The 20,456-nt window shown below is 40.4% G+C and overlaps 2 protein-coding genes across 5 annotated transcripts in view; both read left to right on the top strand.

Moving 5' to 3' along the window:
- Window positions 1–4,434: 4,434 nt before the first annotated feature.
- elob (elongin B) lies at window positions 4,435–17,022 on the top strand. The gene is made up of 4 exons (XM_020939364.2): window positions 4,435–4,552; window positions 9,512–9,646; window positions 10,399–10,507; window positions 12,666–17,022. The coding sequence occupies exons 1-4, from the start codon at window positions 4,550–4,552 to the stop codon at window positions 12,776–12,778; spliced, it is 360 nt and encodes a 119-aa protein (XP_020795023.1). The 5' UTR covers window positions 4,435–4,549; the 3' UTR covers window positions 12,779–17,022.
- Window positions 17,023–18,306: 1,284 nt separating this feature from the next.
- The window catches only part of armc5 (armadillo repeat containing 5), a 21,705-nt gene continuing 19,555 nt past the window's right edge, over window positions 18,307–20,456 (top strand). For all 4 annotated transcript variants that reach the window (XR_008631820.1, XR_008631819.1, XR_008631818.1 and 1 more), the window contains exons 1-2: window positions 18,307–18,608; window positions 20,091–20,317. Coding sequence is in view for 1 of the 4 variants with exons in the window: in XM_055150971.1 (XP_055006946.1) it covers window positions 20,127–20,317 (191 nt within the window). In the remaining 3 variants the exon portion in view is untranslated. The remainder of the gene's footprint in view (window positions 18,609–20,090; window positions 20,318–20,456) is intronic.

Here is a 20,456-nt window from a genome sequence, read left to right as displayed (position 1 = left end):
ATAGCGAATCCGGCTTGAAAGGATCAATTTATGTCAAGGAAATTCTGCTCACAAGACAATTCTGTTATAAAAAACACTCAGAACAACCAAGAGTAGTTTATACTTGCACACAAGGAGAGTTGCTGGACTGCTTCCTGCTCTACTCTGCCCAACAACCCTCCGAGTCACTCTTTTATTTGAAAATCACTTCACAGATGAGCATATTTCATGACATCACAATACATATGGTTCACATGTTTTCTCATGACTAACAATCTTCAACTAAACCGCCCTCCCATTTCACTCTTGATCACATATCTCAATGACCGTCTCTTACGTCGGAGTTTCCCCAAGACTTTCAGTTTAACAGATGATGGAACAAACCCGGTGTTTGCTCCCCTGGTAGATTAGTTTAATCAATCAGTTGACATGTCATTCATATTAGCTGCTGTTTTCATGTCACATACATCTTGAACCAAAACAAACCACAAAGCAATGTTGATCATTTTTATATTACATCATGATTAATCTTTAACTGATTTACTCTTTAAATGAGTAACACTTTAATGAGACTTTAATGAGAAATACATAAATAGCATAAAATTCTCTAATGTTTCATTGGCCCACATGTCTGTATGGCGGCCATATTGATTTTTTGTTTAAATGGCCACCAAAAATCGCTTTTTGAAATATTTCAGCCTCTGAGTAAGTTAAAATGTTGATTTTAACAGCCTTTAGAACCCTGTGGCCCTCAGCTCACACAGACCTAAAACAGGTCTAAAACCAGGTCTAAATCCAGGTCTAAAACCAGGTCTAAAACCAGGTCTAAACTATGTCTCAAACAGGATTTAACAGGACTAAATCCTGCTGTGTGGACGTGTTTCTTCGTTTTCTATCAATAATATTTTTAATTTGGTTCAGTAAAGTCTGGGCTTTTTATTTTCTTTTATCACACAAAACATCTTATGTGAAGATTTCCTCATCTTTATTTCTCTACAGAAAATCAAGTAATCCAAAATATTCAGATTACATTACTCACTTTAAGTAATTTAATGGATTACTTTACAAACTACATTCTGGTGTATGTAATCTGTAATCTGTAATCTGTAGGGGATTACATTTTTAAAAGTCACCTTCACAACACTTTTAAAAAATAATTTTATTATTATGACAAAAATATAACAACAAGACAAAAACAACCAATGCATGTACAGTATAAAGTGCAGATTGGATTATTGTTGCATCAGGGCAAAGTCCAGTTCACAGTTAAGGCAGGAGTGAGGTATGGAAAATATACAAATACACTCATACACATAAACTCACATAAACACACATAAACACACATAAACTCACATAAACACACATAAACACACATAAACACACACATAAACACACATAAACTCACATAAACACACATAAACACACATAAACACACATAAACTCACATAAACTCACATAAACACACATAAACACACATAAACACACATAAACACACATAAACACACAAACACAAACTCACATAAACTCACACTACAACACACATAAAACACACATAAACACACATAAACACACATAAACACACAAAACACACACATAACACACATAAACACACATAAACACACATAAACACACATAAACTCACATAAACACACATAAACACACACATAAACTCACATAAACACACACAAACACACATAAACACACACAAACACACATAAACACACATAAACAAACACATAAACACACATAAACACACACATAAACACACATAAACTCACATAAATGTAGTTAATACGATTAACTGAGATTCAGGAGCAGGACCACACCTCAGCCGCCCTCTCCTCTCACCGGCGAACCACAACTCACCTCGACCACGCCTCTAATTTCCCAGAAGCCTATATGTAGCAGCCTTTCCCATCATCCCAGTTTGTCTCGGCGAACTCGACCCCACCCTCCCATCCCCTATTTTGTCTTTCAGTCATAAGACCCCTACAAGGGGGGTCCCGTTCCGGCTGGGCCAATTGTAGATTGAGACGGAGCCCCCACCCATAGTCTCAACCCAGCCATCTTTGCCTCGCTTTGTACATTATCAATAAACTACTTCGCACTATGTTGTCGTTGGCGTGGTCCTAGCTAGTGAAACATACATAAACACACATAAACACACATAAACACACACATAAACACACACATAAACACACATAAACACACACATAAAACACACACATACACACACACACACACACATAACACACACAACATAAACACACATAAACACACACACATAAACACACACACACACACATACACACACACACATAAACACACACACACATAAACACACATAAAACACACACACACATAAACACACACATAAACACACATAAACACACACATAAAACACACACACACAATAAACACACACATAAACACACACATAACACACACAACACACACATAAACACACACACACAACACACAAAACACACACATAAACACACACACACACATAAACACACATAAACACACATAAACACACACACACATAACACACACATAAACACACATAAACACACATAAACACACACATAAACACACATAAACACACACATAAACACACATAAACACACACATAAACACACACATAACACACACACACATAAACACACATAAACACACATAAACACACACATAAACACACACATAAACACACACATAAACACACACATAAACACACACATAAACACACATAAACACACATAAACACACACACACACATAAACACACATAAACACACAAACACATAAACACACACACAAACACACACATAAACACACACATAACACACATAAACACACACATAAACACACACAACACACACATAAACACACACATAAACACACATAAACAACACAACATAAACACACACATAAACACACACACACACATAACACACACATAAACACACATAAACACACATAAACACACACATAAACACACACATAAAACACACATAAACACACACATAAACACACATAACACACACACACATCACACATAAACACACACATAACACACACATAAACACACATAAACACATAAACAACACACATAAACACACACATAAACACACATAAAACACACATAAACACACACATAAACACACACATAAACACACATAAACACACACATAACACACACACAACACACACACATAAACACACATAAACACACACACACACATAAACACACACACATAAACACACACACATACAACACACACATAAAACACACACATAAACACACACACACAACACACACACATAACACATAAAACACACATAAACACACATAAAACACACATAACACACACATAACACACAACACATAAACACACATAAACACACATAAACACACACATCACAAAAACACACATAAACACACATAAACACACATAAACACACATAAAACACACATAAACACACACATAAACACACATAAACACACATAAACACACATAAACACACATAAACACACACATAAACACACACATAAACACACATAAACACACATAAACACACATAAACACACACATAAACACACACATAAACACACACATAAACACACACATAAACACACATAAACACACACATAAACACACATAAACACCACACATAAACACACACATAAACACACACATAAACACACACACAAACACACACATAAACACACACATAAACACACATAAACACACATAAACACACATAAACACACATAAACATACATAAACACACACATACACACACATAAACTCACATAAACATACATAAACACACACATACACACACATAAACTCACATAAACACACACATAAACACACATAAACTCACATAAACATACATAAACACACACATAAACACACATAAACTTACATACACACACATAAACACACATAAACACACATAAACACACATAAACACACATAAACATACATAAACACACATAAACACACAAACACATAAAACACACATACACACACATAACACACATAAACACACATAAACACACATAAACACACATAAACACACATAAACTCACATAAACACACATAAACACACATAAACACACATAAACACACACATAAACACACATAAACACACATAAACTCACATAAACACACATAAACTCACATAAACACACATAAACATGGTTTGCAAATTATCATACAGGGGAGCAGAGGGAATGAAACCAAAACTAAACAAAAAACAAAACAAAAAAACCCCAAACAAATTATGTCATAAATTAAATGAATCTATACTGTACTTTTTATAGATATTGTAAGTTTTAACTGCTTATTTATTTTGGACCTGTTTTGTCGTTTGAAAATATTGTTGGATTTCGTTTTTTTTTTTTTTTGAGAACCTTCCCAACACTGAGTGCGGGTTAAATCTAAACTCCACACATCCGGGTCCTTCGCTCGTGTAAACAGCGCCCCCCTCCGCTCGCTCTGCGCACTGCGCCTGCGCGCTGCTTTAGCTTCTGTCGCTTTTTTCCAACACAAACCGCGGTCATGGTGAGTACAGCCCCCAAAACACACCACTTCTGCCCCTTTTACCCCACACCGCGGCTTCTCCTGCCCCGCGGCGCCCGGGCACACGCACACCCGCGCACACGACTCTCAAAACCGCAAACTTTAACCGCAAAACCAACATTTCTGCGCCGAGTCTTTGTTTGGCTAATGCGGCTAACGCGGCTCGACGCTGGCCCAAAGTGTGAGCCGCTCCGTAAACTCTCCAGCACAAACACGAGGCACAAACACGACGCGACATGCGGCGCATAAACCTTGGAACAGCCGCATCATTTAGCGGATAAACAGAATCACCGCCGCAGTTTGTTGATTTTCACGATGTTAGCGGTGCCGAGCTAACAGGCTAAGCTAAAGTTGTCTTGTAGCAGCGGCTAACAGAGTCAAAGTGTGTTCGAGCTGAATATGAGAGCAGAGTCAGAGCGGGGAGCCGGGGGTGTGTGTCCGGGGTGTGTGTTGTTGTGTGTCCATGGTGGTGGTGTTGTGTGTCCGGGGTGTGTGTTGTCGTGTGTCTGTCGTGTGTCCGGGGTGTGTGGTGTGTGTGTCCGGGGTGTGTGTTGTGTGTCCGGTGTGTTGTGTGTCCGGGGTGTGTGTTGTGTGTCCATGGTGTGTGGTGTTGTGTGTCCGGGGTGTGTGTTGTCGTGTGTCTGTCGTGTGTCCGGTGTGTGGTGTGTGTTGTGTGTCCGGGGTGTGGTGTTGTGTGTCCGGTGTGTGTGTCCGGGTGTGTGTGTGGTGTCCGGGGTGTGTGTGTGTGTGTGTGTGTCGTGTGTGTGTGTGTCCGGGGTGTGTGTGTGTGTGTCGTGTGTCCGGGTGTGTGTGTGTGTGTGTGTGTCTGTGTGTGTCCGGTGGTTGTGTGTGTCCGGGGTGTGTGTTTGTGTGTCCGGTGGTGTGTGTGTGTCCGGGGTGTGTGTGTCGTGTGTCCGGGGTGTGTGTTGTCGTGTGTCCGGGGTGTGTGTTGTCGTGTGTGTGTGTGTGGGGTGTGTGTCGTGTGTCGTGTGTCTGTGTGTGTCGTGTGTGTGTGTTGTCGTGTGTCCGGGGGTGTGTCGTGTGTCCGTGGTGTGTTGTGTGTGTGTGTCGTGTGTGGTGGTGTGTGTGTCGTGTGTCCGGGGTGTGTGTCGTGTGTCCGGGGTGTGGTGTCGTGTGTCGGGGTGTGTGTCCGTCGTGTGTCCGGGTGTGTGTCGTGTGTCCGGGGTGTGGTGTGTCGTGTGTCCGGGTGTGTGTGGTGTCGTGTGTCCGGGGTGTGGTGTCGTGTGTCCCGGGGTGTGTGTCGTGTGTGTCCGGGGTGGTGGTGTCGTGTGTCCGGTGTGTCGTGTGTCGTGTGTCCGTGTGTCGTGTGTCCGGGGTGGTGGTGTCGTGTGTCCGGGGTGTGTGTCGTGTGTCCGGGGTTTGTGTTGTAGTTTGTGGTGGAGTCGCTAAACGAGGCTAAAGCTGCAGCTGTCGCAGTCTGTTTAAAACCTCTGCAGCGGCTCAGAGAGGAAGACAGAGACTCTAAACAAACACACAGAGACTCTAAACAAACACACAGAGACTCTAAACAAACACACAGAGACTCTAAACAAACACACAAACACACAGAGGCACTAAACAAACACACAGAGACTCTAAACAAACACACAGAGACTCTAAACAAACACACAGAGGCACTAAACAAACACACAGAGACTCTAAACAAACACACAGAGACTCTAAACAAACACACAGAGACTCTAAACAAACACACAAGACTCTAAACAAACACAGAGACTCTAAACAAACACACAGAGGCACTAAACGATCCGTGTGTCATTTGTTCATTCATTTTTCGATATGAAAAAAACAACAACAATTTTCTTCATTATTTGTCTCCAAAACCAAAATGAAAAAACAGATAAAGATTCGATTTTTCAGTTTTCGATTTTGTGTTTAAATGAAAAATGGAAAAAACAGATAACGGACTGAACCAGGACTAAACCGTTTTCAGTCCTGGTCTGGTCCCCAGTCTCAGTCCGGGTCTCAGTCCTGGTCTGGTCCCGGTCTGGTCCAGGTTTCAGTCCTGGTCTCAATCACGGTCTGGTCCTGGTCTGGTCTCAGTCCTGGTCCCGGTCTAAATCCTGGTCACAGTCCCAGTCTGGTTCTGGTTTTAGTCCTAGTAGACCATTTTCATGACTTAAACTGATATGCCAGACTGAACCAGGACTGAACCAGGACTGAACTGGTCTAAGTCCTGCTCTCAGTCCCGGTTTCAGTCCTGGTCCTGGCCTCGGACTCAGTCCTGGTCTGGTCCTGGTCTGGTTCAGTCCGGCATCACAGTTTAAGTCACTTGAACGGGAAATGGCCTTTAAGTTTTTTCCATTTTTCATTTAAACACAAAATTGTAAACTGAAAAAACTATTCAACATCCGTTTCCGTGACTTAAACTGAGATGCAGGACTGAACCAGGACTGGACCAGGACTGAACCAGGACTACAAGGCTCAAAACTGGGACTGTCCCGGGGAAACGGGGACGTCTGGTCACCTTAGAGATATTGTATCGTTTAAGGTTGATGATGTTTAATGATGATTCATTATCGATTAGGGATGGGCATGATTAGAAATAAGAATTTCATCGATTACGTTAATTTTAATCGACAAACCGAATGTAAGTTGCTGTGCGTAGCGTCACCAAACAGGTCCGTACATGTGTCTCTCTGCACTCAGAAGGAGCAAGCAAACACAAACGGTCGGTCAGGGTCAGGGTTATGACTTGTACAAGAAAATCCACACTTTCCATTGCATTCGGGACAAGTGTGAGGCCGTGTACACAGTGTATAAAGCAGGAACATATGGTTCGGTGTCCAGAGGGAAAAAGTTTTGCCAGGTGAGAGTCGCGCAATGTCGATGACGAGTGCCCACCTCCCTCCCCCCGTACGGTGTCCTGGTTTTGACAAACGCAAATATGGTCACACTAACCTGTATTCACCTGAGTCATGTCTTTTAATCTGACAGAAATTGACCGCATCAGCGACACAAGAGCTGTGGTTTTATCTTCGCTGAGTTTATGCAAATTAGTGATGTGGTTTTAAGTTTTGTTTCTGTGAGATTTGCGCAAAACTGAATTAAACACATTATAATGTCAAACGGATTAATGTGGCTCTAGAGTGGTTACGGTTTATATGTCATAAAGTTGAATTTATTTATGCAGATTAGTAGTGCAGCTAGTAATAATAATGATGATCATTTTAATATAAAAGCGTTAATGATTAATCGATAATCAATCGTTAATTCTTCCGATGATCGATTAAGAAAATTTCATCGAATGCCCATCCCTAGTATCGTTATCATGGGCTGTTGTATCGATATATCACCAAGAGTATTTTTTACTTTATTTTACTAAATGATTTAGTTCCAGTTCCAGTTTTGTTGTTTGTTCAGAGGAAGGAAACTCGTTTTTGCGACACATTTAAGATTTTCACAGTTTTGACGATTAAAATATTTGTGTTTCATTTGAACTTTGTACAAGAAGAAGTGATTTAACAAAGACGTTTAGTGTCACAGACATGATTTAGACTTAATTTTTTCTTTAAACATATCGAATCGTTTTGAAATATATCGTTTTTTTAAATAGTCGTTGTAGTATTGATTAGGATCTGATTACCGATACTTTTGTCAACCCTAAATGACAGATTACAGATTTCAGCTCATACGCTCCAAAAATAACTCTCAAAAAGATTCAACTATTTTAAAAGTTGTGTGTTTCAAGTGAAGGTGTGTGGAGTTTAAAAACACAGTGGAGCACTTCTTGTATTGTCACATGGCTTGACAAGGTGGAACAAAGTGTTTAAGAGAAGAATTGAGCCTAAATAATCTGCAGGGTTGAAACAAAACACAAGTCCAGCTCTGTTTTTGAGGAGGAAACCACATTAGGACATTAGACGTAAAGTTCACAGGAGTCAGTTTGTGTGATTTAAGACTTTTTTTTTTTTAAATAGTTTAATTTATCGAGTTGTTTTTGGAGCAGTTCTAGAAGCAGAAGCAGAACTTGTTCAGTGTCACTTCCCAAATGTTTCACCAGAAATTTCCCTTTGTGACTGTGGTGAAGTGGTGAATAAACAGATGTATGTGTAATACCAATGAACACAGAGAAAAAACTAGACCATTTAGGTTTTTCAAAAGTATCGGAAATCAGATTCTAATCGATACCACAACATGATTCTCGTTTTCTGCAGGAATCGATCCTAAAAAAGTCCCACTGACACGAAGGAGCAGAACGTTTCCTGAATGTGTTTAGAACGATCTGGAACTGGACCAGAACAAATATAAGACACAGAAACTAGAATACACACATGGACCTGGTTTGGACCTGGTTTAGACCTGGTTTAGACCATTTCCTTAAAACTGGATTAATCTTGGTTTAGTCCTGGTTTAGACCTGTTTTTAGACCTGGTTTGGACCTGGTTTAGTCCTTGTTTAATTCAGGTTTTAGCCCTGGTCTAGTCCTGTTTTAGACCTAGTTCAGTCCTGGTTTAGACCCAGTTTATGCCTGGTTTAGACCCAGTTTAGACCCGATTTAGACCTGATTTAGTCCTGGACCACTGAGGATTACACAGATATAAGGACACATGGAAACAGAAAAGAAAATTCTACCATTTAATGTTCAAATGAGACAATTTTTGCCTTTTATTTATACCAGGTCTAAACCAGGTCCATACCAGGTCCATGTGTGTATTCTAGTCTCTCTGTCTTCTGCTTGTTCTGATCCAGCTCCAGTTTGTTCTGAACACATTCAGAAAAGGTTTGTGACTTGAGAAAATTCCTCTGCTACTTTTAAATATGATTTAGTTTCTGTTTTTTGACGTTTCTGAAAAGGTTTAATCGTTTGTAATTCCAAACCAAATGTAAAGACGTGGATTTGAACGTGGACCAGAGCCTGGTCCCGTCCCGCTCTCTGGTAAAGCCTCTGACCCAGCGCCCCCTGCTGGTCTGTTTCAGGACGTGTTTCTAATGATCCGACGTCATAAGACGACCATCTTCACCGACGCCAAAGAATCCACCACCGTCTACGAACTCAAACGCATCGTGGAGGGAATCCTGAAGAGGGCGCCGGAGGACCAGAGGCTCTACAAGGTGAGACTGAAACAGGTCTGAAACAGGGATTTACCCTGGACTAAACCTGGCCGAACCAGGCCTGACACAGGGACTGAACCAGGGACTGAACCAGGGACTGAACCAGGGACTGAACCGGGGTCTGAACCGGGTCTGAACCGGGTCTGAACCGGGTCTGAACCGGGGACTAAACCAGGTCTGAAACAGGGACAAAACCTGTACTAAACCTGGACTAAACCAGGTCTGAACCAGGTCTGAAACAGGGACTAAACCAGGTCTGAAACAGGGACTAAACCACGATTGAAACAGGGACTAAACCACGATTGAAACAGGGACTAAACCTGGATTGAAACAGGGACTAAACCAGGTCTGAACCAGGTCTGAAACGGGGACTAAAGCAGGACTAAACCAGGTCTGAAACTGGGACTGAATTGACACTAAAACGTGAGCAAGTCTGAAACAGGAACCACAAACTGGATCTAAACCAGGATCAGAGCAAGAAGATCTGAACAGGTTATTTAAAAAAAAACAAATTGCTCTAACAACAAAACATTAGTGATGTGTTCAGAGTCTCGCTCCAGCGCAAACTGATAAAACGACTCAAGAAAAAGCAACGTTCTCTGCAGACGACGTTTGACCAGAGCGATTTAGACTTGATTTTGATTTGATTTTGTGCATCTCAAACCAGGATTATGACATTTAGGTAGAACTGAAGTTTATTTAAAATGTGCTTAAAGTGTATTTAAAGTTTATTGAAAGTGTTTCTGTTTCAGGACGATGTTTTGTTGAACGACTCTCAGACTTTGGGAAACTGCGGCTTCACAAACCAAACGGCTCGACCCCAGGCTCCTGCTACAGTCGGACTGGCCTTCAGGAGCGGAGGTGAGGGGGGAGGTGTATCTGTGGTGTGGAGGAAACAAGAATTTTAAACAAATAACAAAGTATTTACCGTATTTTTCGGACAAGAAGTCGCACCAGGCAAAAAATGAGTAATGAAAAAGAAAAGAATCGCTTTCCCTTCCAGAAACGTTACACAGTGTGGCTTTAAATCTCAGAGACGATCCTTTTTTTTGCAGCATACATTTGTTTAATTTTCTTTTTTTTTTTTAATCGAGAGAAAAAAGCTGAATAAATTTGAGTTCCGTTGCTTTTTACCGAAGCGCAGAAAACGTAAAAACACTGACGACCCTTCAAGAAAAACTACTGTATATTAATTTACGTGTGTTTTGTGTTTTTATGCGTTCGTTCGTAGCGTGAATGGGACTGCCTTTCCGCAGATCTGCCCGGTAACGCTTTAAGTTTAATGCCATAGCGCGAAATATTCCGGGCAAGGTGACAACATCTCCACGGCGACAAAAAGAAGGCGGGCGCGCTCTTCCCGAAACGTTGCACGGTGCAGCTTTAAATCCCAGAGACGATGCTTTTTTTTGTGGCGTACATTTGTTTTGTTTTTTTGTTTTAATCGAGAGAAAAAAGCCGAATAAATCTGAGTTCCGTTGCTTTTTACCAAAGCGCAGAAAACGTAAAAACACTGACGACCCTTCGAGAAATGTGAGAAAACGAAATGTAGGTAGCCATTTTGAAAGTTGCCATAACGTTGTACAGTATAATCAAATAAATAAAGAAGAACTTTGCTAAAAAAAACACGTAAGAAACTTGTCAAAACAAAACAAAAATCATCACAAATCAGGTTTAATATTTGGAATTCAACTCTTCATTTAACACTTTTTCGCCGTGCATGTCGTTATTGCACTTAAAGAGGGGGTATCATGCAACTTTTTTTAGATTTCTCCCGCGTTCTGACGCCGTTCCCTCGTCAAAAACCCGCCTCAAGAGGTTTTAGAGTCGTCCGTGCATCTCCAGGGCCCGAGCCGTACGAGGCTCCACCCACAAGCCTACGTCACCCATGCTCCCGCGCGAAAACTCAGAAGTTGCACCAGCCAAAAAATGCTTAATGAAAAAGAAAAAAAAAAAATCGCACTTTTGGAGGAAATGTATTTTAGAAAATCAGAGACCGGGAACCGACATTTCATCATGAAAGTGATGTTGTAGTAAAAACAGCAGAAGAGAAGAACAGACTGTTAATGTCACACATGAACAGTTCTTCAGATAAACTATAAACAACAGAACAAGTTTAACAAACTCTCCGTCTCACTCCAAATCACTAAATCACTTCAATTCTTCATCCTCGTGTCACTTCTGAACAACTCGACCTCCGGAGGGAAACGCGACGCAAACTCTTCTGCGTTGCTGTCGTCAGACTCAGTTCAGTTAGAATTATTTGTGTCTTTCTGAATCCCGACAGGATGGTTTCGGTGTCACTGAAGTCCAGACTTTGTCCATCCATCCAGTGACTTCAGGAAAGTTTCATGGTGCATCCTCCTGGTGTCACAAGTTTCTCTGTCGCTCCAAACTTTCTTTCTGCTGCTCCATTTCCGTTTTCAGCTGCAGATTTCACGACTCGCAGTTTGTAAATCTGCAGAATCTGATTTTGTTTTTGGGAGCGTTTGTGTTCAGTCTCTCAGTCTTTGTTTTTATAAGTTTAAAGTTTAAATGTTAAATAGTTGAGTGGTGCAGAAGTAATGGTGCGATCGACTGATATGATCCAGACAGAACAGAGGCTCTTTCTGCAGGAGACATGCACAGTACAGTGAAGTGACAGTGGTGCAGGAGGAACAGGAGCAGCAGATCCTCACACACGAGACTAGAACCTCTCACAGCTGTCAGTCTGAAAATGTTAATATATAAGTCGCAGGAAACACCCAAACCATGAAAAAAAGTGCGAGTTTTAGTCCGAAAACTATGGTAGAGGAGGTGAGGTCGCACAGAGCGGAGCAGCCAGAGGAGGCGCTGTGGAGCTCTCATTCTGTTGAGTCTTATTTTCAGCAGAGCTACAGGACTCAAGCCCAGTTTACGGTCCAGCGAGTTTGTGTCGACGTGAACCTCCTGCGTAGAGCGTCTGCGTTTGCGAAGTGTAAAATGTGGAGATTGTCGGATTGTTTGTAAAATGTGCTTTTTTTTGTTGTCGTGTGTTTTTCAGAGGATTCGTTTGAGCCGCTCAGAATCGAGTCGTTCTCCACCCCCCCAGAGCTGCCCGACGTCATGAAGCCCCAAGACTCCGGGAGCACCGCCAACGAGCAGGCCGTCCAGTGAGACCGGGATCCTAACCAGACTACAGAGACCCCACAGAGACCCACAAGGACCCCGAGACCCCCCCAGAGACCCACAGAGATCCTCTACAGAGACCGACGACAAGACCAGAGACCAGACCCTCCAACGAGCAGGCCGTGCAGTGAGACCGGGATCCTAACCAGACTACAGAGACCCCACAGAGACCGAGGACAAGACCAGAGACCAGACCCTACTACACCCAGCCAACGAGCAGGCCATGCAGCGACACCGGGATCGTAACCAGACTACAGACCCTAGACCTAGACCCAGACCTGGACCCACACTTAGACCTAGACCTAGACCTGGACCTAGACTAAACCAGAGTCATGCAGCGGGGGAAATGTACGCGGCAAATTTAAAGAAAAATCCAAAATTTCTGTGACACGAATCCAGAAAAACGACCTCGATTTGACCCGACTGTTTGTGATTTTTCAAACGCCCACAGATCAGGAGGTTGCCGGTTCAATTCCAGCTCCTGTTGTTGTGTCTTTAAGCACGACTCTTCACCTTTAGAAAGAACTACACTGGGTTAATGTGTTATTAAAAAAATAAATAAAATAAAATAAAATAAATAAATCACAAATTGTCCAAACTTTTCAGATCAGGTTTAATCTTCTGGGTTCAGGCCACATTAAAGAAACACTACGTAACTTTTCTGGTTGCGGGTCCGTCCCCTCTGCTTGTCACCATGGAAACTAATGCTCCGCGGTGTGGCATTAAACTTATAAAACTCTACTGTATTTATTCATTTACGTGTATTTTGTGTTTTTATGCGTTCGTTTGTAGCGTGAATGGGGCCGCCTTTCCGCAGATCTGCCCGGTAACGCTTTAAGTTTAATGCCATAACGCGAAATATTCCGGACAAGGCGATAACATCTCCACGGCGACAAAAAGAAGGCAGGCGCGCTCTTCCCGAAACGTTACACGGTGCGGCTTTAAATCTCGAAGATTTAAAGAGATTTTTTTTTTTTTTTTTTTTTTTTTTTGCAGCGTACGTTTGTTTTGTTTTTTTGTTTTAATCGAGAGAAAAAAGCCGAATAAATCTGAGTTCCGTTGCTTTTTACTGAAGCGCAGAAAACGTAAAAACACTGACGACCCTTCAAGAAATGTGAGAAAACGAAATGTAGGTAGCCATTTTGAAAGTTGCCATAACGTTGTACAGTATAATCAAATAAAGAACTTTGCTAAAAAAAAACGTAAGAAACTTTTCAAAACAAAACAGAAATCATCACAAATCAGGTTTAATATTTGGAATTCAACTCTTCATTTAACACTTTTTCGCCGTGCATGTCGTTATTGCACTTAAAGAGGGGGTATCATGCAACTTTTTTTAGATTTCTCCCGCGTTCTGACGCCGTTCCCTCGTCAAAAACCCGCCTCAAGAGGTTTTAGAGTCGTCCGTGTATTTCCAGGGCCCGAGCCGTACGAGGCTCCGCCCACAAGCCTACGTCACCCATGCTCCCGCGCGAAAACTCTCCTTAAAAATACAAACATGATATATTTAATTTAATTTAAAAGTGAAAAAAAATGTATAGCGCCCTTCAACAGACAATGTCCAAAAGCTTTTTAAAAAATTTTAAATTGTGTTTCGGCAAAAAAGCCTTCGTCACGCCTGAAACGTAATTTAAACATGAAAAAAGCTTTTGTGCATCGTATTGTTTAATGTGCTGAATATCGATATCGTGGACTGCTGTATCGATACATCGTCAAGTATTTTTAGGGATATTTTACTAAATTCGTTTGTGTAAGAGCGACAGTTGTGTTGACATTTTTGCAGTTTTGAGTAAAATGGTTGTTTTTCACGTTCACTTTGCAAAAGCTTTGCAGACTTTCAGTATCAGAGCCACGATTTAACCTTTTTTACACTGAACCGTATCGAATCGAAAGCTCACTGTATCGAAAAGCGTATCGAATCGAGGTCGTGATCCTGAGCCCTAGTGTGCGTTTTTTTTTTTTTACTTTTAAATCACCGTTCCTTTGCATTTGCGCCTCTGCTGTACGTGTGTTTTTCAGTTTCATTTGACAAAACCGTACACGACGACTTCGTAAAACCTGATGTGGGACGCGACGTGTGTTGTGATGCCGCTCTGAAGGGGGAGCGACTTAACTTGGGGGAGTAAAACGAGAAGAGACTCAAAACGAAAGTGGAAAAAACGGCAGCGTACGTTGCGGAGAAGTCCAATACCCCCTCTTTAATAATTTCTTGCCCTAAATTTGTAAACAGTTGTACCTCGTTCTGTAAAATTTAATTCTAGTCTTTGATTGAGGTGAGGTCGACTCTGCCTTACTGTTGTTTTTTAATATTCCGCTGGCTTAAATGTGAGGAAGATCTGTGACTTTTGTTTTGGTTTTAATTTCGTGTTCTATTCTGACACTGTTCTCATGTTTCTTTGGCCTGAGTAAGTCCAAGTGTGACGCGCTAGATGTTTTCCGTGGGTTCTGTTTAGTCAGAATTTGAAGTTTAAAACACTTTAGCGGGAGAGTTTTGAGATTTCTTGGTACGTATCCCAATTTTCGGGGTTTGAAGGTGGTTTAAATGTTACTGAAATCAGCTGTAATGTTTTTTTTTTCCTGCGGCGAAAGAGACTGAAACCGCGACGAAGGAGGTGGACGCCTCTTTAAAATCATGTCTTACAGTCACATTTTAGGTCTAAATCTCCGATATTAGAACTGGCTCTGCTTTGCTTTTCGTCGTTTCTTCCTCAAAAACATCCTCCGGGGTTGTGTTTTTGTTTCATCTGCACATGTTCCGGAAATGCTCCTCCATGTTTTTTAAGTCTAGTCACTTTCAGCTCAAATAATCATGTGCAAAAATATTGATTTATCGTATCGTTTAATGTGCCGATACAATATCGATATCCACAATTAAAAAGTGAAAAACACGCATTGTGCACTGAAATGCCCGATGTCCAAAAGTAAAAAAAAAAAATTTAAGTGCGTTTTGGCAAAAAAGCCTTCATCTGATAATTTTTCTTGCTCTGGACGACCGTACGTAACAAATCTGACGACTCCTGTAACGTAATTTAAACATAAAAAAAGCTTTTGTACATCAGCCGTCGGAATGCCGGAAAAAATGCATTGCGCACTCAAATGTCCGATGTCCAAAAGCTTTTTTTAAAAATTTAAAATTGCGTTTTGGCAAAAAAGCCTTCGTCGCCCAAAACGCAATTTAAAAATAAAAAAGTGTTTGTACATCGGTCGTCGGAGTGCGTTATGCATTAGCGCTGTGCAAAAATACAAGTTCAAGACATTTTTCGTGGTTTCTGTTTAGTCAGAATTTGAAGTTTAAAACAGTTAAGCGGGAGAATTTCTGAGATTTCTTGGTACGTATCCCAATTTTCAGGGTTTGAAGGTGGTTTAAATGTTTCTGAAATCAGCTGTAAAGTTTTTTTCTGCGGCGAAAGAGACTGAAACCACGACGAAGGAGGTGGACGCCTCTTTAAAATCATGTCTTACAGTCACAAAAAACAAAAAAAACATCCCCCGGGGTTTGTGTTTTTGTTTCATCCGCACATGTTCCGGAACTGCTCCTCTGTGTTTTTTAAGTCCGATCACTTTCAGCTCAGATAATCGTCACTAAGCTACAAAACTTCAGCACTAGCAGCTATTGTTTTTAGCCCATTTTACTACACTTCCGCTTGGTTTACGTTCATTTAAAGCCACAGTATGTCACTTTTCAGCCAAAATAAAACACACGAAATGCCAATGTTAAAAAAAAATTAAAAATCAGGAACATTAAGCATTTAAACACAAATTGTTGATTGTAACACATTTTATGAGGCTCATCTGTTTTGTGTCATTAATTAATCCGATTTCTACTTTAATTTGACAAAACAAAGCTCCTTTTGTTCTTTTGTTTGGTTCTTTTTTTTTAATGTTTAAATCTTCGCTCTGATGTTTGTCGGGAAACTACCCGCGTCTGCAGCTTGTGTGGTTCTTATTACACCTTTATAATCTCATTCAAACGTTGCTTTCCTCTTGTTATTACGGCTGTATTAGGAATTATTCTCAAGCAAAACGACAATGGAAACAAACACTGGCTCGTTGTTAGTATTGTTATTATTATTATTATTAAATATCATTTGTTATTTAACTGGGACAGACTTAAAGGTCGAGGAATGAAAATGTCTTGATGCAAAAAAGAAAAAAAAAAAAGACAAAATTAAAAATGTTGAATGGAAGTTGCTCTTGTTACAGATTTATCATTAAAGCAAAACTGTTTTTAACTCTGTGTGCTGTGGTTACTTTGCTCAATTACTTTCTGTGTGGAGTTTGCATGTTCTTGTTTTTCTCTACGTTAAATCTAATATTTAACGTAATATTTTAAAGGTTCTACATTACGCAAAATGACTCCTGTGAGCTTTAAGTCGTGTTAACAGAGCTGGAGTTGTGTTTTTTGTCATTCTAACACATCTGAGTAACTCTTTATTATTAGTCTTCTACATCTCCAAAACCCAAAACGCTCGTACCACTTATTTAAATTTTGATACAGCACATGTTACATTTAAGAATTCAGCCGTCGGAGTGCACTGTGCATTAGGGATGTGCAAAAATATTGAAAAAATATCGTTTAATGTGTAAAATGGAAAAAAAACGTAAAGCACACACCGATGGCCAATGTCCAAAAGCTTTTTAAAAAAAAATTATATTGATGTTTTGTCCAAAAAAAAAAAGCCTTCGACTGATAATTTCTTGCTTTAGAGCGTCGTATGTGGCAAGAAAAATGATCTGACAATGGCCAAAATGTAATTTAAAACTAAAAAAGCGTTTGTACATCGGCCGCCAGAGTGCGCTGTGCATTAGGGATGTGCAAAAATGTCATGAAGCGCTCGTTTTCAAGTGAACACCTCCTTTTTTCTTTAGTCCAGTGGAGATTGGTAAAGAAATTCCATGTCTGAACTGATCCAAATGATTCAAATGAAGGTGTATGGAGTTTGAAGACACAGTGGAGCGCTTCCTGTATCACCACGTGACATCACAAGGTGGAACAGACAAAATAAAATACCAACCGATATACATTTCTTCTTGTTTAACACTATGAGGGAGAAATTATAGACAGATAATTAACATAAGAGTTTAATGAGTTTGTGTGTGTGTAAAATCATTGTTTACAGTCATATTTATTCTTTACTTTATTTATCGACATTTTAAATCTTAATAAGGCGGTTTTATTATTTGAATGGTAAAAAATAAATGGTCACGTACTGATAAACAGCTGAAAACATTCAATTGAGTCAGTCAATTTTTTGCTATAAACGTGTACAATCATATGTGTTTTACCATCAGAAATGCAATTAAGTAATGAAATATATTGTTTCGTAATACGTTTTGACCTATAAATGATGTAAAACAGTGTCCTACTTTTGTAACTTGCCCTACGTTTATCCTGTCAAATGAACTACAAACCACAAATCTCACTCTCCCATGTCCACACGGTTTGTAGTTTTTTAAAGCGTCCATTGCATTACGCCTGCGCGGGGTTGAACTACAAATCCCAGCCGTTACCCGCCCGCCGCGCCCTTCAGCCCGTGCTCCCGCCCCTCGTCGTCCCCGTGTGTTGTTTGGCTAAAGATGGCGTTAAGTGCTAGCTTCAGTTTGTTTCACCAAAGAGTCCGGCCCGTGCCTCCACAACACTGACAAAACAGTAACTCAGAACGATATTCAGCAGGGAAATATGTTACACTGTCGATTTATATGTGCGAACGGTCATTAGGACGGAGAGAATTCGTGTTTTTCAGGATGTAGGCCCGATTCGGGAGCGGACGGAAGCAAACGGAACTCCATTTCCCGGGAGGCACTGCGGCATCAGCTGGTACGTGTGGAGTCCCATTTGTGTTCAACAATATTCTTTAAAAAAAAAAAAAAAAAAAACTATCAAAAAAGCCCTTAATGCACAGTATTTTCCAGTTTAATAACTCCAGACTCGTATCATAAGTATTTAAAAATTTGATCCAGCACATTTTACATTTAAGAATCACTTTTTTTCCCATTTTTTTTTTCAATGAATTATTATGGTTATGAAAGGATCCCATTTACTATTTATTGTCCAGTTAATCAGTTTTAAAACACAAATAATATTCACTAATACATGAGTTTATGTTTGAAATATTTAAATTTTAATTTAATACATTTATAAAATAATTTACATACATTTGTAAAGTAAATTTTGTCACAAGTTAATAGATACATTTATTTTTTTATTTAAACTTTTATAATTAGACACTTTATTGATCCACAGGAGGAATCACTTGTAACAAAATACCACATAAAATATAGTAAGTAAACAACAGAGAATCAAAACCCAGGAGAAATAAGGAACTGACCTTGTAAACAATTCATTAATGTTCCATAGGTGTGTGTGTGTTTGGTACGAGACAGGGATGTAACATGAATGTTTACAAGGCCAAGTCTTTATTGATTATTAATTATAATACTTGTTACTAAATCATTATATGCACAAAAACCCACAAATGTGAATCACTTTTTACAAACAGATTTTTCAGTTTTACAATTTTTTATTTTATTTTTTTACAAATGAAAAAGATATACAGTCCTGGTCAAAAGTTTTAGAACACTACACTTTTTCCAGTTTTTCACTGTTTAGCTCACTGTGTCGACCTTTGTCAGATGTAACAGCTGAACTCACTCGTGGCTCGTTCCTTTTACAACACAAATCAAATATTGTTCAGAAAGTTCTTCCCAAGTTTGTTGCAGAAGTTTCCATAAATGTGTGGCACTTGTCGGTCGCTTCACTCTTCAGTCCAGTTCATCCCAAACCAGCTCCAGGGGGTTTAAGTCTGGACACTGCTGCTGGTGCTGCTGGACACTCCAGGTTTTCAAGCTTCACCATCTTGTTCTTTTTTCTGAGGTGGTTTTGCCAGAACTTGGACTTGTGTTTTGTTCTTTTAGCAGTAGTAAACACACATCTCTTTGTAAAGACCAAAATACAAGTTACAAAGATTCAGTTTGTATTTGTAGGTCTCAAAACACATGAACAAACCAACGACTGCTTGTAGCTCAGCCTCTGTGCGTTTGTGAATTTAACGAGATAAAAGTGACCCCATAAGTGACTTCTGTTTTGACTCAGGCACAGTTCACACTCTGAGCCACAAACTGAGCCACAAACAGAAGCTGACAGGTGTTAGTTTCAGTGTAGTTTGCTCCTCCCTGCAGCAGATAAAAGGCAGTGTCCTCCAGCGTTTCGCTACAACTGAAGAAGAGTCTTGAATGAGAAATGAGAAAACCTTTGCCCAGTAACAGATCTGAATTTCTCCTTTGCTGTTTTTTCGCTCAGATTTTTAAAAGAGAAAAGGAGAAGAATCATCTGGAAATGGCGTCGGTGTCGGGAGGCGATCGTAAACTCAAACCTTCTTCTTCCAAAGATCCGGAGCTGTCTCTCTCCTGGTGCCTCTCCAAACTGCCCAAAAAGCCCCACAGCCCCAAAGACCTGGACAAACGCGCCAGGATGGCCCAGTGGCGCGCCCTGGTGGCCATACGCACACACCACATCAAGGGCCACAGGTCGGTACTGCAGCTGTCAACTCTTTACACGAGATAATGTCACGGTGATCACTGTTCTGAGGGACAGAGCGATTGGTCCAACACGTGTCACACTTCAGACTTCAGACTTCGCCCCTGCAGAACTAGAACTACAGTTACA

This window comes from Boleophthalmus pectinirostris, unplaced genomic scaffold (assembly GCF_026225935.1).
Source record: "Boleophthalmus pectinirostris isolate CB_2022bp ecotype Guang Dong unplaced genomic scaffold, ASM2622593v1 HiC_scaffold_15, whole genome shotgun sequence".
NCBI classification, from domain to species: Eukaryota; Metazoa; Chordata; class Actinopteri; order Gobiiformes; family Gobiidae; genus Boleophthalmus; species Boleophthalmus pectinirostris.
This window is presented reverse-complemented; position numbering and strand designations above follow the sequence as displayed.

Coding starts and splice junctions, on each gene's coding strand:
- elob (XM_020939364.2), top strand. Junction 9,647..10,398: donor AGGACCAGAGGCTCTACAAG/GTGAGACTGAAA, acceptor TTTCTGTTTCAG/GACGATGTTTTGTTGAACGA. Junction 10,508..12,665: donor ACTGGCCTTCAGGAGCGGAG/GTGAGGGGGGAG, acceptor TGTGTTTTTCAG/AGGATTCGTTTGAGCCGCTC.